The 19469-nt window shown below is 37.8% G+C and overlaps 1 protein-coding gene across 1 annotated transcript in view; it reads left to right on the forward strand.

Moving 5' to 3' along the window:
* LOC134572717 (transmembrane protein 182-like) overlaps nucleotides 1-1423 on the forward strand; it is a 22029-nt gene extending 20606 nt beyond the window's left edge. Inside the window, exon 5 of the mRNA XM_063431837.1 lies at nucleotides 849-1423. Within this exon, the coding sequence (XP_063287907.1) occupies nucleotides 849-1078 (230 nt within the window). The 3' untranslated portion in view covers nucleotides 1079-1423. The remainder of the gene's footprint in view (nucleotides 1-848) is intronic.
* Nucleotides 1424-19469: the final 18046 nt, after the last annotated feature.

Consider the following 19469-nt stretch of genomic DNA (forward strand, 5'->3'; position numbering starts at 1 on the left):
GAACCTTTCAATGAATTCAGAATATTACACGAACCAATATTTAAAAAACTCCACACCTGCTTTATTAACCCCAAAACATGCTGTATTAACCCTTCACATTATTTAATTAACCCACACTAACACCCTGCACCCACAGCAATACTACCACACTGTGCTGTATAATAATGCCTGCAACTTTCAAGGCCTAACTCAGGGTTGCAGCCCCCTGTCGGATACCACTAGCAATGGCCCTGCATCTCTGCATCTGATTCTTAATCATGCCGACAGGGTGTCAGTTTAAAAAAAACAAAAAAAAAAACAAGGTAAAAACCATCAGAAAGTCCTGATTTTAGGAATAGCCAATTGTATTAACCCTTCTTATTCCTTAACAAAGTATATTTCACACAACCACAAAGTATTATGAATATCCTAAGATTACATCTTAAGCAGGTTATTATTATCGCCTAGGTATGTCGTGAAAATCTGGTGTCAACTGTTGCTTTTTTGTAATTGTGTTGTCATTTTTCTCTGTTCTCTCTTGCTTGATTTAGTCAACATTTGGAGTCAATCCATTTTCTTAAAGGAACACATCTATCACCCCCGTTAAAACCACACCTCAATGAAGTTGTTATTGGGCAGGTGTACCTTCAGGGGTTAAACCATATCAGTGGTTTAACTTGAAAGTTGGTCCCCCTGGCTTTCCCGATGGTTAAAATAAAGGGATTTCTATCTATTAATTAAGCTTCTGGTGAATGCAGTTACTCTGTAACTTGATCACTATAAATGTTCTAATTGCACGAGCCCTTTACCATGAGAGGTAGCACAGTAAACTAATGAAGGGGATTATGATCTTTTTTTTATTTCTGCAGGAGGCTTGCTCGCTCTACTTATCCTTCTCTTTGTCATGTGGAAGGAGTTTGCCGCTGATCTGCCGAAATATATTCTCTTAGAAAGAAGTCAGAATTGCCTGCCCGATACTCATGTATATGCGTATTATGGATGGTCCTTTATGTTTGCCGCAGCCGGGACACCCTTGGTCCTGCTCTCTGGTCTCCTGTTCCTTTGCATCGGCCGGAGCATTCGTGTAGAAGAAAAATAAATAAGGAAACTAGAAGTATATTAAAGAAGATTCCTCAGTGTAGATCTGGGCACAAAACAATTCAGATAAAGGACATTTCATGTCTATATTCATAAGCAACCAGCTGTGCAGAGCCGATTAAGAGCAACAAACCTTCATTGCAATTCTCGTCACGGAAAAAAAATGGGATAAATAAAATGCACGCCTGGCTGCCGATGGCAGAGTTTTAAAATATTTTCATGATAGCGCACGTACTGTATGTATATATATATATATTTCTTCTGAAAGACGCAGTTTTTGATAGGTTTAAGTTTATTCTGAACTTTCAATAATATGTCAAGAAATCAAATAAAATGACTGATACTATAGTAGATATTTGAAGGGTGTTTAGTGTGATTTTTCGAGCCCCTGGAATATAAAATGTAAAGCTCAGTTGGAGTCTAGTCTGATTGAGGCTCATCAATATCACAATAGTTTTGTTCAAGTAATGCCATAGAGAAAATCCAATTCATGGGACAGAGCCCTGGCTGCTATTTGTTAGACAGGTTCTTGTTACATTCAATCTTTCAGTCATGCAATCTGTAAAGGCTTTGCTAAGTTATATAACCCGAGTTTAGAAGAACAATAGGCAGCTAATTGGGGACATTCTCAAACTTCCCAAATCCAAAGGCAACCTGACCCATCTCAACACAAAAACAGCTCACTAGACCCTATAACGGGGGTAGGCAATGTTTGGCACTCCAGATGCTTTGGACTTCTTCTCCCCTGATGCTTTACCTGAATTATGGATGTTAGAACATTATGGGAGATGAAGTTCACAGCATCTTGGACACCAAAGGTTGCCTAACCCTGCTCTTTAACCTTGCATTTCACCTGCACCCTAACATCATACAAAACCCATTTCAGATTTCTCCTTTGTTTAGGTGACATAATATGTTCATATTTATCATGCCCAGTGTGTACAAGTAATAATTCCAGATGTCTACTGCTCCCTATGTCCTTGGTTTATTCAATGGGTATAGTCTACAATCCACTATCCTACTTTTTCCATCCTAACTATATAACTGACCCTATGGAATCTCCCTTCCCTCATCAATACTCTATTCTCTAGTCAATACTCTATTTAATCAGCCCTCGATAAAGTAAAGATGAACCTTGTCGATCCTTTAACTAAAGGCCTTTAGTCTTACTCATTCTCAGTTTTTTACTACCTTTGATCTAGTTGGTCACCTGCTGCTCATTCACAGAGGTAGAAATACAGTAGGAGTGGCAAACAAGATTCACGGACATGATCATAACAGTATATTTCTGAGAACTGAGATTCACAGGATAATACCAGTTTATAAAAAGAATGTCTGTACGTGGGTGTATTGCTCACATTCAGTAAATACAGATTCCTGTCGAGAGCCAAGCATCTGCACTATACATAACCATGCAGATTTTTTATTTCAACCCCCAAAGAAGACCATTAATGTACTTAGAGTTCTCCTTTTCTTGCTTCTGTTTGTACAGTCCAGAAGCATTACGCAGAGGCCTAGATGTAGGCCTAGAAATTGTATTTCTCTGTCGGTGGAAGACTGTTATTGCAGTGAAAGAGAAGGTTATCGGTACTTATGAGGTTAACTTAGATCCACCATTAGTTCAGCCAAGTATATATTTAATAAAAACCAAAGAAAAGAAAAAGTTACCTGTGCTCTCTCCTTAATCCCTATGTATATTTAGACAAATGGAGGTCATTTAGTTGCTCCGATGGCCATTGGAGGGAATGCCCGCCTGCCAATGTCAAGGCAGACCCCCCTAAGCGGGTCCAACACTGACCCTTCAGCCTGCTTCCTTGAGCTTCTGGCAAATATATCTCTAATGAGACAGAGAGGGGTATTTTTTGTATAAGTATATATTTAAAGCTATACATTTTCTGGCTATTTTGCAATCACGTGATAGTAATTAAATCCATATCTTTTTGCTACTGAATATAACATCCCCGGTCTATGGAGAGAGGATAATATATTATACATACATACATAAATAACATATATCAATCATGTATATTATCATCATCAGGAATTCTATACTTTGCATTTGTCACTACATTGAATAGAAAATGAAGTTATGTGCATCCCTTGCCGCTGTGGGTATGTCAGTTTCTAGATCAAATATATCAAATAATAATTGCTAATTAAACCTGATATCTTACCTATCAAATTACATACATCTTTTATGAATCTATGTCACCACTTACTGAATCAAATAATCCCGCAGTAAAATATTATGACTGATGAAATCTCACCCTCCGTTCAACAAATACATCATATATGAGAGATAATGAAAAATGCATAGCGATATGTAATTTTATAGCAGACAGACCTGAAACAATATATGCAAAGGAAACATATTATTTCCTGCTGAGAGGACTAGATTTCACTGATATTCAGATAGAATGGACAATCAATTATAAACGAGCAATGGACCACAATGGGCGTGAGTCGAAAAAAGCATTCAGCCCAAATTGTCATCATATAACGCGACTGTGCAGCAAGATTTCTATTAACACTTTAAGGGGGAATGATTGCGAACAAAATTGACTTTTGATATTTTGTAGCAAAAATTAATATAGGTTATATGCAAAGTTGAAATGGCCCTATCTCCTTCGTTGAAAATATATAGGGTTTTTCATGGTCTCCTCAATTCTGATTTGATGACAACACTAAGGGAAAAAAAATTAAGAAGCATAGGTCAGGGCCCGTTCACAACGCAGTGTATTTCAAATTGTTATTAGTTTTCCCAAAACAGTTGGACAGGCAAATTGCTGTCTGCATGATACCAAGGGAACACATCAGCTCACACTGAAGGTAGGGTAATTAACAAAAAATACCTTCAAATTAAGGGCTATTGCCATGACAGTTTGGGAAAATTAAATATTTTAATATAGGTTACAGCAGTTCAGAAATTTGTTTGTTGTAATAGTTCTGTTTTAAGTGTTTTATTCATTAAAATGAAACTGGATCGATGTTGAGGAGATACTCTAACTATTGCAATCTTCATAGAGACAGGCAGAATGTTTCCAAAAATTGTTTAAAACATACTAATTGTTGAGGAGTTAGATAAACATCAAACAAGGAGCATTCAAATTCAAAGACTATACTTGCAAACTACAACTCCCATGAACCCTCTTGGAGCCAGGTGATGTGTTTTGGACTGGCACAGATTTTTTTGGAGTTTGATAGCAACTTGAAGTCTGGTATTTGAATATTCCTATTGAAAATGAATGAGGTAAAGGAGAAATACGTTCCTAAATGTGTATTAATTAAATTTCTTCCAGCACTTCAAATACGTTTTTTTCCTCCTTTTTCAAGTTTGTGAATACTATTTATTTTTATATAAAAACCAAAAGCAATAGTCACTAATTTCAAGAATACACATATTGCTTTGTATTTTTAAGTGTCCAATGTACTTGGAAATGTTTTCAAATTCATACTATGCGTGTGAAATGTATGATATGTTTTTTAAGTGTGAAATAAAAAGGTACAGTTATGTTTCTGCCCCAAAAATGCTTGTTTTCATAATTTACATTTATTCTTCAACCAACTGCTATGATTTATAAGCCAGTCTAGGAGGTTTCCCCTTCAGGATATATTTAACCAACAGTCTTTTTAACTGGGGAAAAAATAAGGTCCTGATTAGATTCAATAACCTGGGGGCCCAGAGATCTAGTGAACCCAGAGGTCCGTTTATTCTACATTTTTGTAACAGGCAGCTTGTAGACAAGACTAAAGGAAAGGGTTGTAGGACAGTGGAGAATATGAGGTCACAGCGAACTAGTCGTTCTCTAGAAGATACAGTAGCCAGATAGGGAGTCACTACTAAGTCATCATGGACCATAATTGCCAATGGACACCCGAATAAATTGCCTCCGACCTGAGACTTTATTACTCAACCCAGTTGTCAGAGGGTGTAAAGGCTCCCTCCTACATACTGACTAGAGCAGGCATAGGCAACATTCGGCATTCCAGATGTTTTGGACTACACTTCCCATGATGCTTTGCCAGCATTTTGGGTGTAAGAGCATTATGGGGGATGTAGTCCAAAACATCTGGAGTGCCGAAGGTTGCCTTTCCCTGGACTAGAGGATTATATAACATGGACTAGTGCTACTGATCCAGACCAATCAAAATCCTGTATTTTAATTTATTGTGGAATGCTGCAGGGTGTCAGCATCGTTAGAATTTAAAGTGTAACTGTATCAGAAATTCCAAAGTTCTAAATAGCGAAATCCTTAACTTTTGTATTTAATTATATAATATTAATACTTTCAGGACAATACATTAGTTAAATCCAACTATATAATTATGGTTCATCACATCAGCTGTGATGACGGAGTTAATAATTGCATTGATGACCGTTTTCTATCTTTTATATGCTTTTCGACATTATCTTATGTTCCTCTTAGCATGATCTTTCTTTTCTTATCAAGTATTTCAAAATAGAATCTGTATTCAAAAATCAAGACACCCTACACCCCTTTAAAAGACACCTCCCACTAGGAAAACCCCTCATATTTATTAACGAACTGTAACTACAGTTATTTTACGAACTCCTCTTCGTCACTGATTCGGAAACTAATGTGCAACGCATATGATAAGACGTTCGTGTGGGTAACATGCCTTCAGAGCACCAAAAAAAAAGCAAATGAAAATGGAAGAAATAATTGTGCTGTAGAAAGGCTTTCTGTTGCACCTAGCCTATCACTGACAATTTACATATCTTAGAGAAACCTTTGTCATCTACTGTCATTTCTACACTATTATGTGCCTTTCTGGATAATTACCAGTTAATGTGAAAAAGCAGATGGAAAAAAAACCTTGAAATTTCTGATAGAGAATTCTCAAACCTCTCCCCTTATCTGTGCTGAGCAGCCTCCAGATTTCAAAGGAAGTTTCAAAACCTTTGTTAAAAAATTGTCCCTGATTTCCAGTTTGAATGAACCAAATGACATTCAGCTGGAATTATTCAGCTTTTTTTCACAATTAAATTCTATTATGGTGAACTGTCAAAGTAAAATGGTAGGTCTCTTAACTAATGGGTCTGATGTTTTCCAGCATTTTTTCATTTTTTTTCATGCCTTGTTCTATAGAGCGAAAATGGTAACGAGAAAGTACAAACAAACAATACTTGCCGTTCTTTACAAGAGATTTGTCATTTTAAGCCTTTAATGTGGATATATTTTTGTGGTTTCCCTGAAAACAAACCCGTTGGGATTAGACAATGATTTTAGTGAAGTTGCGGACATAAGCAGCCAAAAAAAGACAGTTTACTGCCTAAAGACATAATTTGTGTCAAATATTTGGCCCGTGCAGTTAAAATTTCTTAAACATTCCATTTGCCTGTGGAAAATTTGCGCTCTCTATGATAACAAAGTCATGATTTTTAGCCAATCAGATTGCATATACCACATCTGGCTGCTAAGTACACTGAATTATGATCTTTCTAAGTTGTTATCTCTCCTAATAATAAGATAAGATAGAGCAATCAAAAGTGGATTTGGATATTAATGCTGTGATACTCCACATTTCTGCACTGTATGGGGAATCGGATTGTGCTTTTGTCATTTAACCTTGTAACAATTTGTCCAAGTCAGTCTTTTTTTATCGATAATTTAATGGCATCAGCAAAAATAGTATAGACAGAGAAACAGTCTCTTTCCCTAAAGAGGCTTAATTCTTTAATCCTGAAGAATGCTCCGTTAGCAAATATACATATTAATTATCAGCAGTTTGAATAGAAGTTTGTGTCTTATTCAGGAAAGAGTCCCTTTAAATGCATTTTGCAGTTATGGGTAATGGACTGACACCAATCCAATGCTATTGCAATTAAATATTGATGGGGATTTAGATGTTTATATAGAAATAGTAAAAAAAAAAAAATGACCATTCAGGGTGTATATGGTGTATTTTTTTGTAGTAATCTTCATTAGATTATTATTTTGAAGTTTTAATATTCTGTATTTCAATTACTTGTCAAACATCCCCATACTATTATTCTACAGCTCTGCTGAATATGTTGGTTTTATTTATAATAACAATAATAATAATAATAATTTGCATATCTGGTATCTCAAGTTAAGTTAATCAACTTCCAGTTTCTTTATGGATTGGGTTTTAGAAGTTATGGATTGGGTTTTAGAAGCTATGAGTTGGGTTTTAAGGGTTATCGCTTTCAATAGGCAGAGCCAGAGTAAGGTTGCCCAAGGCCTTTGGTATGATGCCAGACTGAAGCTCCCTCCTAGAGCCCTGGACTCTATTCTATGAGTGTTGTGTGTGTGTGTGTGGTGGCTAAGTGTTGTGTGTATGTGTGGTGGAGAGTTATGGTCTGAACCAATACTGGGTGTAGATTACTTTAAGAGCTCTCTCACAGACGCTCAGTGAATGAAAGGCTGTGGTTCTCTGACCCATAGAGAAGGACTGGGGCCTATGAGGAAGCTCTAGAGGTGCACACCACATCAGTGCCTTCAGCAGGTGAGGAGTACAGTGCCCAGCATATCTGATGATCTCCCTGCTGGATAATGGAGGGCCTCATCACAGTCACAACTGGAGCTCCAGGCCATTTACTAACATTTAAAAAACAAAACAAAACAAAAAAACTCAAATGAGGTGACATCACTGGAAAAATCTTGACTTACAATAAAGGAATGGACATTGAGAAATGTGGGCTCTGTTAGACATAAAAAGTGTATTTTAAAGCAGCAGACCGTTAATTCCTTGAACAATTATCTTTAGAAGGCTTCTATTTTGTCTTATTCACAGAATATTTAAACCTATTAAATATTTATTGTCAATTTGTTTTAAGACACAGAGAGAGCCAGAGAGGAAAAGACACATATAGAGGCACGCACTAAAAAAATAATAATATGACACCAACAGAGCAAGTCAAAAAGACGGATACAAACAAGCACAAACAACTCAAGATTTTCCTGGCAACTAGTGTTTGAATTCAGATGGGCAAAGGCTTCCCTGGCCCTTTAATTTGTCTTAGATTTTGTGTCTTGCAATATTGAGAAATGTGTATTTTTTTGTGACATCATAGGACGTAATAGTTCACTAATAAGTGAATTGCAGTAACTTAAAAACTGATTTACAAAATTCAGGCCTCAATGTTTTGACAATAGCTGAGTTTAAGATGTTTTCTTATATAAACAATTTTGGCCTAAATTTGGAAAATCATCCAGTGTTCAGGGAAGAATCCTCCGTGCATTTCTTGCTACAGTTAAGCTGTTACACGTGTGATGCAAAAGCAGCAACAGACAATATATGAAATATATTTTTTCCAATAAGAAAGGAGAGTTGGGAAAGCATTGTATCCATAAATAATACTATAAGACTGGATTTTTGCTTATTTTTCTATCTCTTAAAATCAAAGAAGAATCAGAATAGTCTTACGATGATCTCCACCCCGACACATTTAGAATGGCAACACATACCAGAAGAACGTACAATGCTTCTGTACCTGGGATAAATTGATCTTTTTGTCTTTTTTTGTCCATTGATCTTTTTTGTCCTTTGTTTTTCTTTACAACTTTTACTGCCGTAGCAGCAGCATCAGAAAGTAAGCGTTTTTCAAACATTTATTAATCTGCACAGCCCTCGGGCTATGAATTTTACATTTCTTTAGTAAAACAAAATTTCCTTTTTACCTGAACTGATGCCTTTCAGGCATTTGGTAGACAAAACAATTATCGCTTAAAATACATCTTGTTGTTATTTCTGTTATGTCAAAGAATTTGTTTTATTTTTTAGAAATTAGTGATGGTGCAGACATCTAATAGTCTAATAATAAACCACAGTTACCTATCATTCGATTTATGTTAACTAATAAATCTTTTTGCAGTGCGCCCCTCACTTCCTATTTTTTAAATAAATAAAATAAAAATTCTCCATCATTATAATCAAATAGTTAAAAGTAGGATTTGGTTTTGATCACTCTTAGCATAGTTTTTCTGTCCTCTGAATCATTCATGACCTGTAGTTTCTTCCTAGTTATATTTGGATGTTACATCCAATTTAGTTTATATGTAATTTTCAGAGTTAAAAGATGTTGGTGAAAGTAGTAAGGTGTCATCTAAATCAATGCTGTTGTCATGTCTTCAGTCTTTCGCCAATCTAGAGGCTACTCTGACGCTCTGCGTTTGTTATAACAGCGTTAATACAATTATAATAACCAATTGGCATGATAGCAGCTTACAGGTTAGAGAGCAGTCTGAAGACAAGACAGCTATCAGGTACACAGGTATCAGGGGATCCCCAGTAACGCATCATATTCCACAACCTACATACAGAATACAATCTACAAAAGAGGTAGATAAAACCAAAAAATGGTGTAGAATGCATTTTATACTAGCGCACTTTATGAAGTTTTAAACATTCTACACCATTTTTTGGTTTTATCTACCTCTTTTGTAGATTGTATTCTGTATGTATTTGATTTGAAGACTCAAGGGATCTTCTTACAATCTCGATTAGGGTAAATTAATTTTATATTTGTTTGCCCACCGGGGAGCACGTGTGTTGTATTTTATATATTTTTCTGTATGATATTCTACAACCTGCCTGTCCTCCAAAACCTCTCAGCTTTCTCCCCAGTTACTAATTACATTCCTTGTCTACTGATCCCATGGTCACCCATCTATGTAGCTTGTCTACTCTATGTGCAGCCTGTTTGCTCTCTGTTTAACCTGCCGAGTCGCTGAGCATTCTGATACTCAGGGCCGGACTTGGGATACAAAGCAGCCCTGGAAAAAATCAATGCCAGCCCCATAAGTCACTACGCCATGTATTATGACATGTAATACGTACGGTTATGTGTTGCCACCCTAGATGATTGAGAAATATATAAACACATTATATATATATATATATATATATATATATATATATATATATATAAATGTGGCTAGGGGGGCTGTATGGCGGGTAGGGGGCTGTATGGTGGGTAGGAGTTCTATAAGGTGGGTAGGGGGCTGCTATGGTGGGTAGGGGGCCTGTGAGGTGCGTAGGGGGGCTGTATAGTGGGTAGGGAGATGTATAGTGGGTAGGGGGGCTGTATAGTGGGTAGGGGGCTGAATAAAGGGTAGGGGAGGCTGTGAGGTGGGTAGGGGGGCTGTGAGGTGGGTAGGGGAGCTGTATAGTGGGTAGGGGGCTGTATAGTGGGTAGGGGAGCTGTACAGTGAGTAGGGGGCTGTATAGGGGAGCTGTACAACGAATAGGGGGCTGTATAGTGAGTAGGGGGTCTGTATAGTGGGTAGGGGGCTGTGAGGTGGGTAGGGGGCTGTATAGTGAGTAGGGGGTCTGTATAGTGGGTAGGGGGCTGTGAGGTGGGTAGGGGGATGTAAAGTGGGTAGAGGGCTGTAAAGTGGGTATGGGGCTGTGAGGTGGGTAGGGGGCTGTATAGTGGGTAAGGGACCTGTATAGTGAGTAGGGGGCTGTATAGTGGGTAGGGTGGCTGTATAGTGAGTAGGGGGTTGTATAGTGGGTAAGGGGGGCTGTATAGTGGGTAGGGGGGCTGTAAAAATGTAAATACCTTTTAGTTTTTTCTTGGTCCGGTGAGCAGCTTTCCAGCAACGTGCGTGGGGCCAGAGCTTGTGTGTGGGAGGCGGAGCTTCCGTTTGGGGGCTGGGCATGCAGACAAAATTGTTTTAGACTGTGCAGGGAGACTGACGGGTCTCCCTGCGGCCGTTGGCAGCCACGCCAGCCCCCAGCTCCACCCTCCTTACCTCCTTGGACTGACAGACTGGCACAGTCCGAGGGGAGGATTAATCATAATGATCATTAGGGCTGTCAGACCAGCCCCAGCTTGCTGCGGCCCACCAGGAAATTTCCCGGTATCCCAGTGGGCCAGTCCGGCCCTGCTGATACTATAGAAAATGGTCATCATATTGTCCTACAGCTCTGGAATGTAGAGGATTGCATGTTGGCTTTTGCTATTTTTCAGAGCAAATGTGCGCCTTTTAATTTCAAACTCTGTGAAGAAGACTCTGATGAAGTTGTGTTTGAATTTTAGACACAAATACTGGGACACAGAAATAGCTACTCAATTTAAAATTTATAGATGGTAAAAGTTTTTTCTAACTATACATGCCTTTTCCAACAAACACAATTGACCATAAATCCTGGGGATTGCTTCGTACTTAGAACTTTCTCTACCATAGTATTTTTTTCCCTTGAAAAATATAACTTTTAGAATCCTATAGTTTTATGTAAAATACATATGTTTTGTATATAAAGTATATCAAGTATAAAAAATCGCCAATTGAAAAGCTGTTTCTTTTCTCAGTTTGGCCACTGTTCACTTTTCGGTCAAGATTACAGCACATTCTAAAACAGATAGTTACCCTTTGCCACTCAAAAGGTAACGCCTGTTGTGAAGGAATTAGAACTTCTCTTGTCACTGTCACTGTGTAAAGTCACTCAATCTGTGCAATTATTCATAATTAACCCCATGCTGATTACTGAGACGGGAAGAGAACCGTGTAAAAAAAAAAAAGTCATTATCCCCCCAGCTCCTGCCAGGAGGCTTGAGTTCTCCTATACCGTTTCCATACAGCATGCTAACTCGCCCTATAGCTCAGCGTTATTAACTTAGTGACATGATTATAGGGAAATATGCCCTTTCATGCTGATAATAATTTATACTTTATTCAGTGAGAGAATTAGAACAATGATATCGGCATTCTCGAGATGAAGAATGTTGGAACTCAACTTGACTTATCTTCCACCCAAGGGTCAGAGACACTCTCTCTTCTAAAAATTGTCGCGTTCACATCATTTCCAAGGTCTACGTTTCACATATTTTTAGATTCCCAGCTCCGTTTATAGGTACTTATTATAAACAACGTACAGTAACATGAGGATTAACTGCTCCAACAGTGACTTTTGTGTGAATTACCTCGAAGTATCACACAAATAGCTGTAATGTTACAAATGTTACAAACACCTCAAATAAATAATGTTAATATTATTATTACAGCCATTTGTAAAGTGCCAACATAATCCCAGAACTGTACAATTTAGGACTCCCCCCGGAAAAAATACAATATACACAGATTAATACAAAAGATAAAGAGGGCAGTGGCGACTCTAAGAACAATACATGAGAGGGGGACACCAAGATACCACAGTCAAAATTGTGGAGGCACTAATAATTCCCACTGCTTAACCATATTAGTAGTGGTTGTATGGCTGTAGTGGGTATAGAGGAGGGCTAGGGGCTGTAGTGAGTGCAGGGGGATAGGGACTGTAGTAGGTGTAGGGAGTAATAGGGGCTTTAGTGGGTGCAGGGGATAATAGGGGCTGTAGTGCTTTTGGGGGGTAGGGGCTGCAGTGGGTGCAGGTGAGATAGGGCTGTAGTGGGTGCAAGGGGATGGGGGCTCTAGCGGATAATATAGGCTGTAGAGGGTGCAGGAGAGATAGGGGCTATGGGGGTAATATAGGCTGTAGTTGCAGTGTGTAATAGGTGCATGAGATAAGAGTGGCTGTATTGAATATAGGGGTAAAACAGGGCTGCAGGGGGATCAAGGGAGATAGGGTCTATAGGGGGTAATATGGGCTACACTGGATGCAGGTAGTAATAGAGGATTTAGTGGGTGCAGGGGATAATATGGGCTTTAGTGGGTGCAGGGAGTAATAGGGGCTGTAATGCTTGCAGGGGGGTAAGGTCTGTATTCTGGAGAGTGCTTATAGAAAATTAAGAATCTGAATTTTTGCAGAGAGCTGGGTTTCTGGATTAAGACCTAAAAAAACGGGGATTGAGATAGGAACAGTTATATGAAGTTTTTTTTACAATACAGAAATGATACCGGTTAAAATAACCCCTAGTGCATAAGTGTAAAATAAAAACGTATATTGAATTCAATATTGTTTCTGGTATCCAAAAACAGTATAAGATTAAAAACAAGACATTAAAAACACAAAGTGGGAATTGTATAGGGGATAGCAACTTAAGAATGGGGATAGAGTGAATTTATTTACAGCTAGGAGGGTCAAATTATAGAGAGGGGTGGGTAAAGCAAATAATTGTCGTATACAATTGAAAAGTTTACCATATGCTTGAATTTATATATGTATATAAGCAGACAAGAAGGACAAGTCTGCGCAAACTAAGGGTTATGCTTTGTTTTAAAAGGATAAGTGATGGAAGGACCATCAACAACAATGATACGATTAAAATTAGGAATGATGGGAGATATAGGGTTGTGGGGTTTGTTTAGCTTTCTGAAGATGTTTTTCTTATATTAAGCTTATGTTGAATCTGGTATTGTCTTTTGTATGCTCGTTTTAATTGTTTTTTTTTTTACTGTTTTGTGGAATGGAGATATGTATTTACAGTTTTTACAGTATTGTATTTACAGTTATTGTAAAGAAACCCCCCCCAAAAGATTTCAATAAATATGAGATATTAAAAAAAGGAGAAGTTCACCAATCAAATGATATCACCCAAAATAATAATAACTATGTGTACATATAGGTGTACATATGGGTGGCATGCATTCACTGAAAATCGCAATAAAAACCTGCATGTACAGAAAGTGACAGTGGTAAAAACAGGTTTAAATTGTAACACGGTTCTAGAAAAAAATTGTAATATGGTGACAAAGGTAGAGTAAATGAGGTGGACTATCTTTCAAGTTTCAGTCAGTTCCAGCAAGTTTCAGGGAGAGGAAGTTGTGTTTGTGGCTTAAGACCTGGAGGAGTGAAGGTTGAAGAGAAAGAGGAGATGAAGAGTTTGGTCATACGGTCTCTTCTCTTTTCCATTTATATCCCCGAGTATACTGGGAGGTCCATCAGCACGAAGGTTACAGTGGTGTCTGAGCACTAACAGAAAACTTGAGCCAACTCAATAATGAGTGAATTTGACGCTACCATATCGCTTTTTTAGATTGTCTATATTTTTATATAGCTTATATTGCTGGTTGCACTATCTGATGATAAATATATATTTTTTTGACTGATTGGGGTAAGTTCACTGTATTGCACGTTAATAATTTTTCTGCACTTTTTTCCACTTTGCATCCTTACCATTGTACATAAACTTACACTAGACCCGTACAGTGTTCATTTTCCATTCTTCTTCCATAGATTGAACTAAGAATACACGGAAACAGCATATAAATACCGAATACACTAAGGGACCAGTCCACACTAAAAATGACAGGGTTAAATCTCGCACGGCAACTTAATATCACTTATTTTAGGAAATAAATATGGGGATATAGTCACACCATATGTCCATAGAGTTTTCTAAAATTATCTCATTTTTATTGAGGTGTACGTGAACATACAGAGTAGATAATGCTTAACGTTTGCTATTGAATGATTTCATTATTGGTGGGTGGTACATTAATCTTAACATGGGACATTAATATACTAACTGCAAAACTACCTGCATCAAATGGTCAGTTGAGGGCTGATTTACGTCTGCTGGATTAGTTGTGGATGGAGTAAATTGCAATCTATTGTTGCATCACCCAAAACACCCATTGTTCATCTTCACGGCGGCAGAACATTGAAGGTATTGGAGATTAATGGTGATATAACTGAGATAGTTATACAACTGCAGCAATTAAAACCAATTAAAACCTCAGACTGGTTGATAAAATTCATGGAATCGTGTCTTTAGCTTTTTCCGAGATTGATAAAGTTAGCTTTATTGTATTATTACCACCATGACATTAAGGGGAAAATCTTAACGCATTATTCCCGGTTACATGCTTTTTCAAAGTGTGGAAAATTCCATTAATTTTTTTTTTTAATTCGTGTTTTATTGAGTTTTCAAAACAACCTTGTGGGGGGGGTACAGAAGAGAAGAAGGGGAGGGGTATCCAAAAGTACATATTAGACAGTTACAATATAATTGTTACAAATAAATTGTTACAAACATAACGCATTTTGTATTCGTAAATACATACATACAAATGTGTGTCTAGCCTGTTTTCGTTGTTCGTGCCTTGTATTTCGTGATTGGGCATATAGTCTTCCTGATGTGCAAAGTTGCCTATATTCGCATGGTAAATTACAGTGGGCTCTTAAAGTCAGTTATGTAGTTGCACCATCGTAGCCAATTATTGTGTGTGATGTCTCTACGTCTGGGTGTCGACGTAATGAACATCTCATGTCGCAGATATTGTTGTGTTTTGTTGTGTAGTTGCGTTGGTGTCGGGCAAGTCTGTTGTTTCCAGTGGCACGCTATAAGGTTGCGCGCAGCTAGTACTATTATAATCAATAATTGCTTGTCTTGTGTAGAAATCTGAGCAGGCATTATTAGGAAAAGACTGATGGTGGGTGTGAGTGTTCCTCTTATAATTCCCAGAGATTTGCCCAGTCGTTGGACTTCTGTCCACAATGGTAGAATATTCGAATTCCATTCATTTTGTTGTCTTCATCAACAAAATAGATGTAATAATAATAATAATAAAAAAAAAGAACTAGATTTTATTTGTTGTACATTAATGCAATTTGATATGGGTTCTTATTTAGACAATGAACATTTTTATTCAGTTAATACTCTATTTAGAGCAATGGCGGCGGGTGATGTTAACAGATGGTGGGGAGCTGTCCCCACCCCGTCTGAGTTGTTGGACTTTGAGCCAATGAGATATCATGCCCTTTTAAAAATCATAAATAATCCATAAATAAGCTGTCAACAGCATCTCCAGCAATCAATAAAAATATGGGAATGGAGACTGCAGTTTTATTAACACACACTTATCATTACTCTTTACAACAAAAATAGATTATTTCTTTTTAATAAACACTAGGGGATGGTGGCTGCCTCTATGGACCAGGCTCCACAGATCTACAGTATCTCAAAGCTATAGATTTTATTCATTAAAAGGAAAATTCTTGGATCAGAATGTGATCAAGAGGAGTTTACTCAGCCATAAGACTGGCCTTTTAATATATCCACTTGAAAAGCCTTTCTTTTAGTCCTTCGAAGTCTGTAATAATAATATAGTGGAGTTGTCTAATTTATTTATAAAATATTTTACCAGGCAGGATACATTGAGATTTATCTCATTTTTAAGTATGTCCTGGGTCCACGAAACATTGCATTGTTACAATAGGATACAATATTACAAAAATATAATATACAAACAATATATATATACCCATATATAAATTTAATACATAACAGGTAATAAATATATTCAACCATGACTGGTGCATTCTGTGCTGATGTATATTGCCATAGATCTCTTAAAAGATTTTAGATTGAATGAAGATTTGACTGTGTCCCTGAGGTTATTCCATAATTGAGGTGCTCTGTAGGAAAAGGAGGATCGAGACACTTTATTTTTGCATTGCGGTTTGCTAAATATTGTGCTAGTACTGGATCGGAGGTTATAGGAGGTGGGAACAGCTGGGGAGAACATTCTACTCAGGTAAGGTGGGAGCTTCCCAGAAAAGCTCTTATGCACAAGACTGGAAAGATGAAGAGTGCGTCGGGATTCCAGCGATAGCCAGTTTAGCTCTTTTAACCTCTTAAGACAGAACTTCAGAAATAAAAGGGAATCATGACGGAATATTTCTGTCATGTGTCCTTAAGGGGTTAACATGTCAAAGTGGTGTGTAAAGTAATTCCAAAACAAATTATACAACGTATATTTAAAAAAATACTTAAAACAATTGAACGTTAAATGGAATTCATATATTAATAGACATATAAAATGTATCGAAAAGGTTCAAAAAAGCAAATAAGAAATAAAAAGAAAATTAAATTCGACATTCAGAAGGACATCAAAAACTCAGAAACTGAATATGCCAGTTTGACTTCTCCCTGAACAATGTCCAGTGATAACATGTGTGAAAGTCTAGTGTGGAAACTTCTCTCTTCTTCTTATTGGAACTACCAGCCTAAAAGTATGTTAGGCCTCTTTGAATATGGGATAAACTAGCTATAAAGAAGGCTGCCGTGTTAGCTAGCTTATCTGGGTGGGTAGGATATTGATGTAGACATCATGAAGAGCAGGGTAACAGGTCTTTGCAATATGGTAAATAGCACACTTCCCAACATTGGAAGCTATGGAATTAGGGATCAGAAGGACTTCAAGGGGGCATTTGCAGTGACGGGGGTGTAAGTCTTCTGACCCTCAACATGGACCATGGAGAGAGCACTTCTGAAGCTGTCTCTGCATGGTTCTAGTATGCACTGAATAGTGAGAGCATGGCTAATAATGCACTCGCGTTGTGCTGCCTGTGGACAGCTCCTTGGTGTCCCCACCAGGTCACTCTATTAGGATGAGGAACAAGACCCTAAAATCAACTTTGTGTATATAATTCTTTAGAAGGTCCACAGTTCATCTATTATCTTGCTTTTTCAAGGAAAAAACATGCCTTTTCAACAAAAACAACCGAATGTTCTTTCTAGAACAAATGACATCTTGTTTCTAATGTTATAGAATCAAATAAAATAGAACTGACAGTTTAATCCAATGTTTTTTTTTTTTCGGCGACATAAAAAAGTTGAAATCATTTTTTTCTAAATACACAAAATTAAATAAGTTGGAGCGTTACCACTTTATTTAAAATCACGCCGGCTTTAGCGGTTTCTGAGATGATTAGAAAATTGTAGATCCTTGATCTTTAAGATGGTCTCTAACAAATCTGACATTTAAGAAACTCCATTTTTCTTTTTAAGACAAATGTGCGAGACAGAAGTATATTTTTTTTCTTTTCCTCGCTCTGATTAGCACTTGAAGTAAGTGGTAATCCACTGATTGTGGAAGTGCTTGACAGGCAAACAAATTCTTCAATCCACAATGCAGACTGATTATTACAGCAACACCAATATTCTAAACTTCATTACGCATAAACGACTAAACCCGAGGTCAACAAGTCTTATTGCTGCCGATTGAATTGAACTTAAAGGTTGAACAGCAGATGTACTAATTAAGACTTAAGGTCATTTAAAAAAAAAAAATCAGCACTAAGGCAGGTCTTTATTGTGAAATATAGCCATGAAAGAGCTGCAATTTCTTTGTGACATTAGAGCAATTTTGACCTCATTGTTTGGCTGTGAATTTAAAACAGCAAAAATTGCCAAGTGGCTGTAACATTGTGTACAACATGCGTACCAAAAGAACACAAAATCAACAAATCTGCTTTAGCTGAATCTGTGAATAGTCACTTTGTCAGCAAGGCATTTTTTATGACCCACTTATTCATAGATGCTTGCTACTCCTCCTACAGACCTGGTATTCCAACCGGCTCGTACTACTCCACAAAGCAGTGACATATTTGCAAGTGGACCATCAATGCTTGGACCTATTTTATAGGAGGCATTTTATCATTAGTGATTAACAGACCAGGGAAGCAGTGCCACTAGACTTCTAAACATTTTGGAGCACCTTACAAAACAAATGGTGCCCCCCGACGTAAACTCTCATATATGATTACTATTATTTTATTATTTATAAAGCGCCAGCAAATTCCGCAGCGATTTACAATGGGTGGACGAACAGACATGTAGTTGTAACCAGACAAGTTGGGCGTACAGGAACAGAGGGGTTGAAGGCCCTGCTCAATGAGCTTACATGCTAGAGGGAGTGGGGTAAAATGACACAAAGGGTAAAAGTAGGGATCTCAAAGTAGGTTGCTAGAAAAGTATTCACTGAGGACTTAGTATTTTTGACAGTTGCAGGAGAGGAGTCAGGGTGTGAGGTTGAAAAGCTGTTAACGGTTTAATTAATATGGTTTCCTGAAGAAGTGAGTTTTCAATGATCTTTTGAAGGAATGGAGACTGGGTGAAAGTCTAACGGAGAAGGGAAGGGAGTTCCACAGAAAAGGTGCATCCCTGGAGAAGTCTTGAAGGTGAGCATCAGAGGTGGGAATGCGGACAGAGGATAGACGTAGGTCTTTGGCAGAGCACAGGGGCCTAGATGGGACATACTTGTCTATAAGGGAGGATAGGTAGGAGCAGCATTATCTAGAGATTTGTAAACAAGCACGAGAATACAACAGGCAAACAAACAGCATAGATAAACATATTACGAAGTGGAAGAGAATTGACCAGACATCTGGGCTTGCTATCCATCCACCTTGTATAGGTGCCCTAATAATAATGTTCAAAGGGAGTTAAACTTTCAAATAGAACCTCAGCTAAATGTTTACTTACCTTTTAGCCCTTGCTGTGCCGGTCTCTATCCTGGTGCACCACATCTTTCGCTGAGATTATCAGTGTAGATCATCTCAGCCAATCCAATGTTTCCCCATAGGGGGACATTGGGAGGCTAGTGCGCATGTGCAGCAATGTTTTCAATAGCAGGATTAAAACTACAGGGACTTGGCTCCCACTTCATTGGCATGGTGTTGTCTAGGTGCCTATAGAGTTCCTTTAATGCAGCTCCTCCCCTTTAGTGATATGTTGG

The sequence above is a fragment of the Pelobates fuscus genome, chromosome 9 (genome assembly GCF_036172605.1).
Source record: "Pelobates fuscus isolate aPelFus1 chromosome 9, aPelFus1.pri, whole genome shotgun sequence".
Classification (NCBI taxonomy): Eukaryota; Metazoa; Chordata; class Amphibia; order Anura; family Pelobatidae; genus Pelobates; species Pelobates fuscus.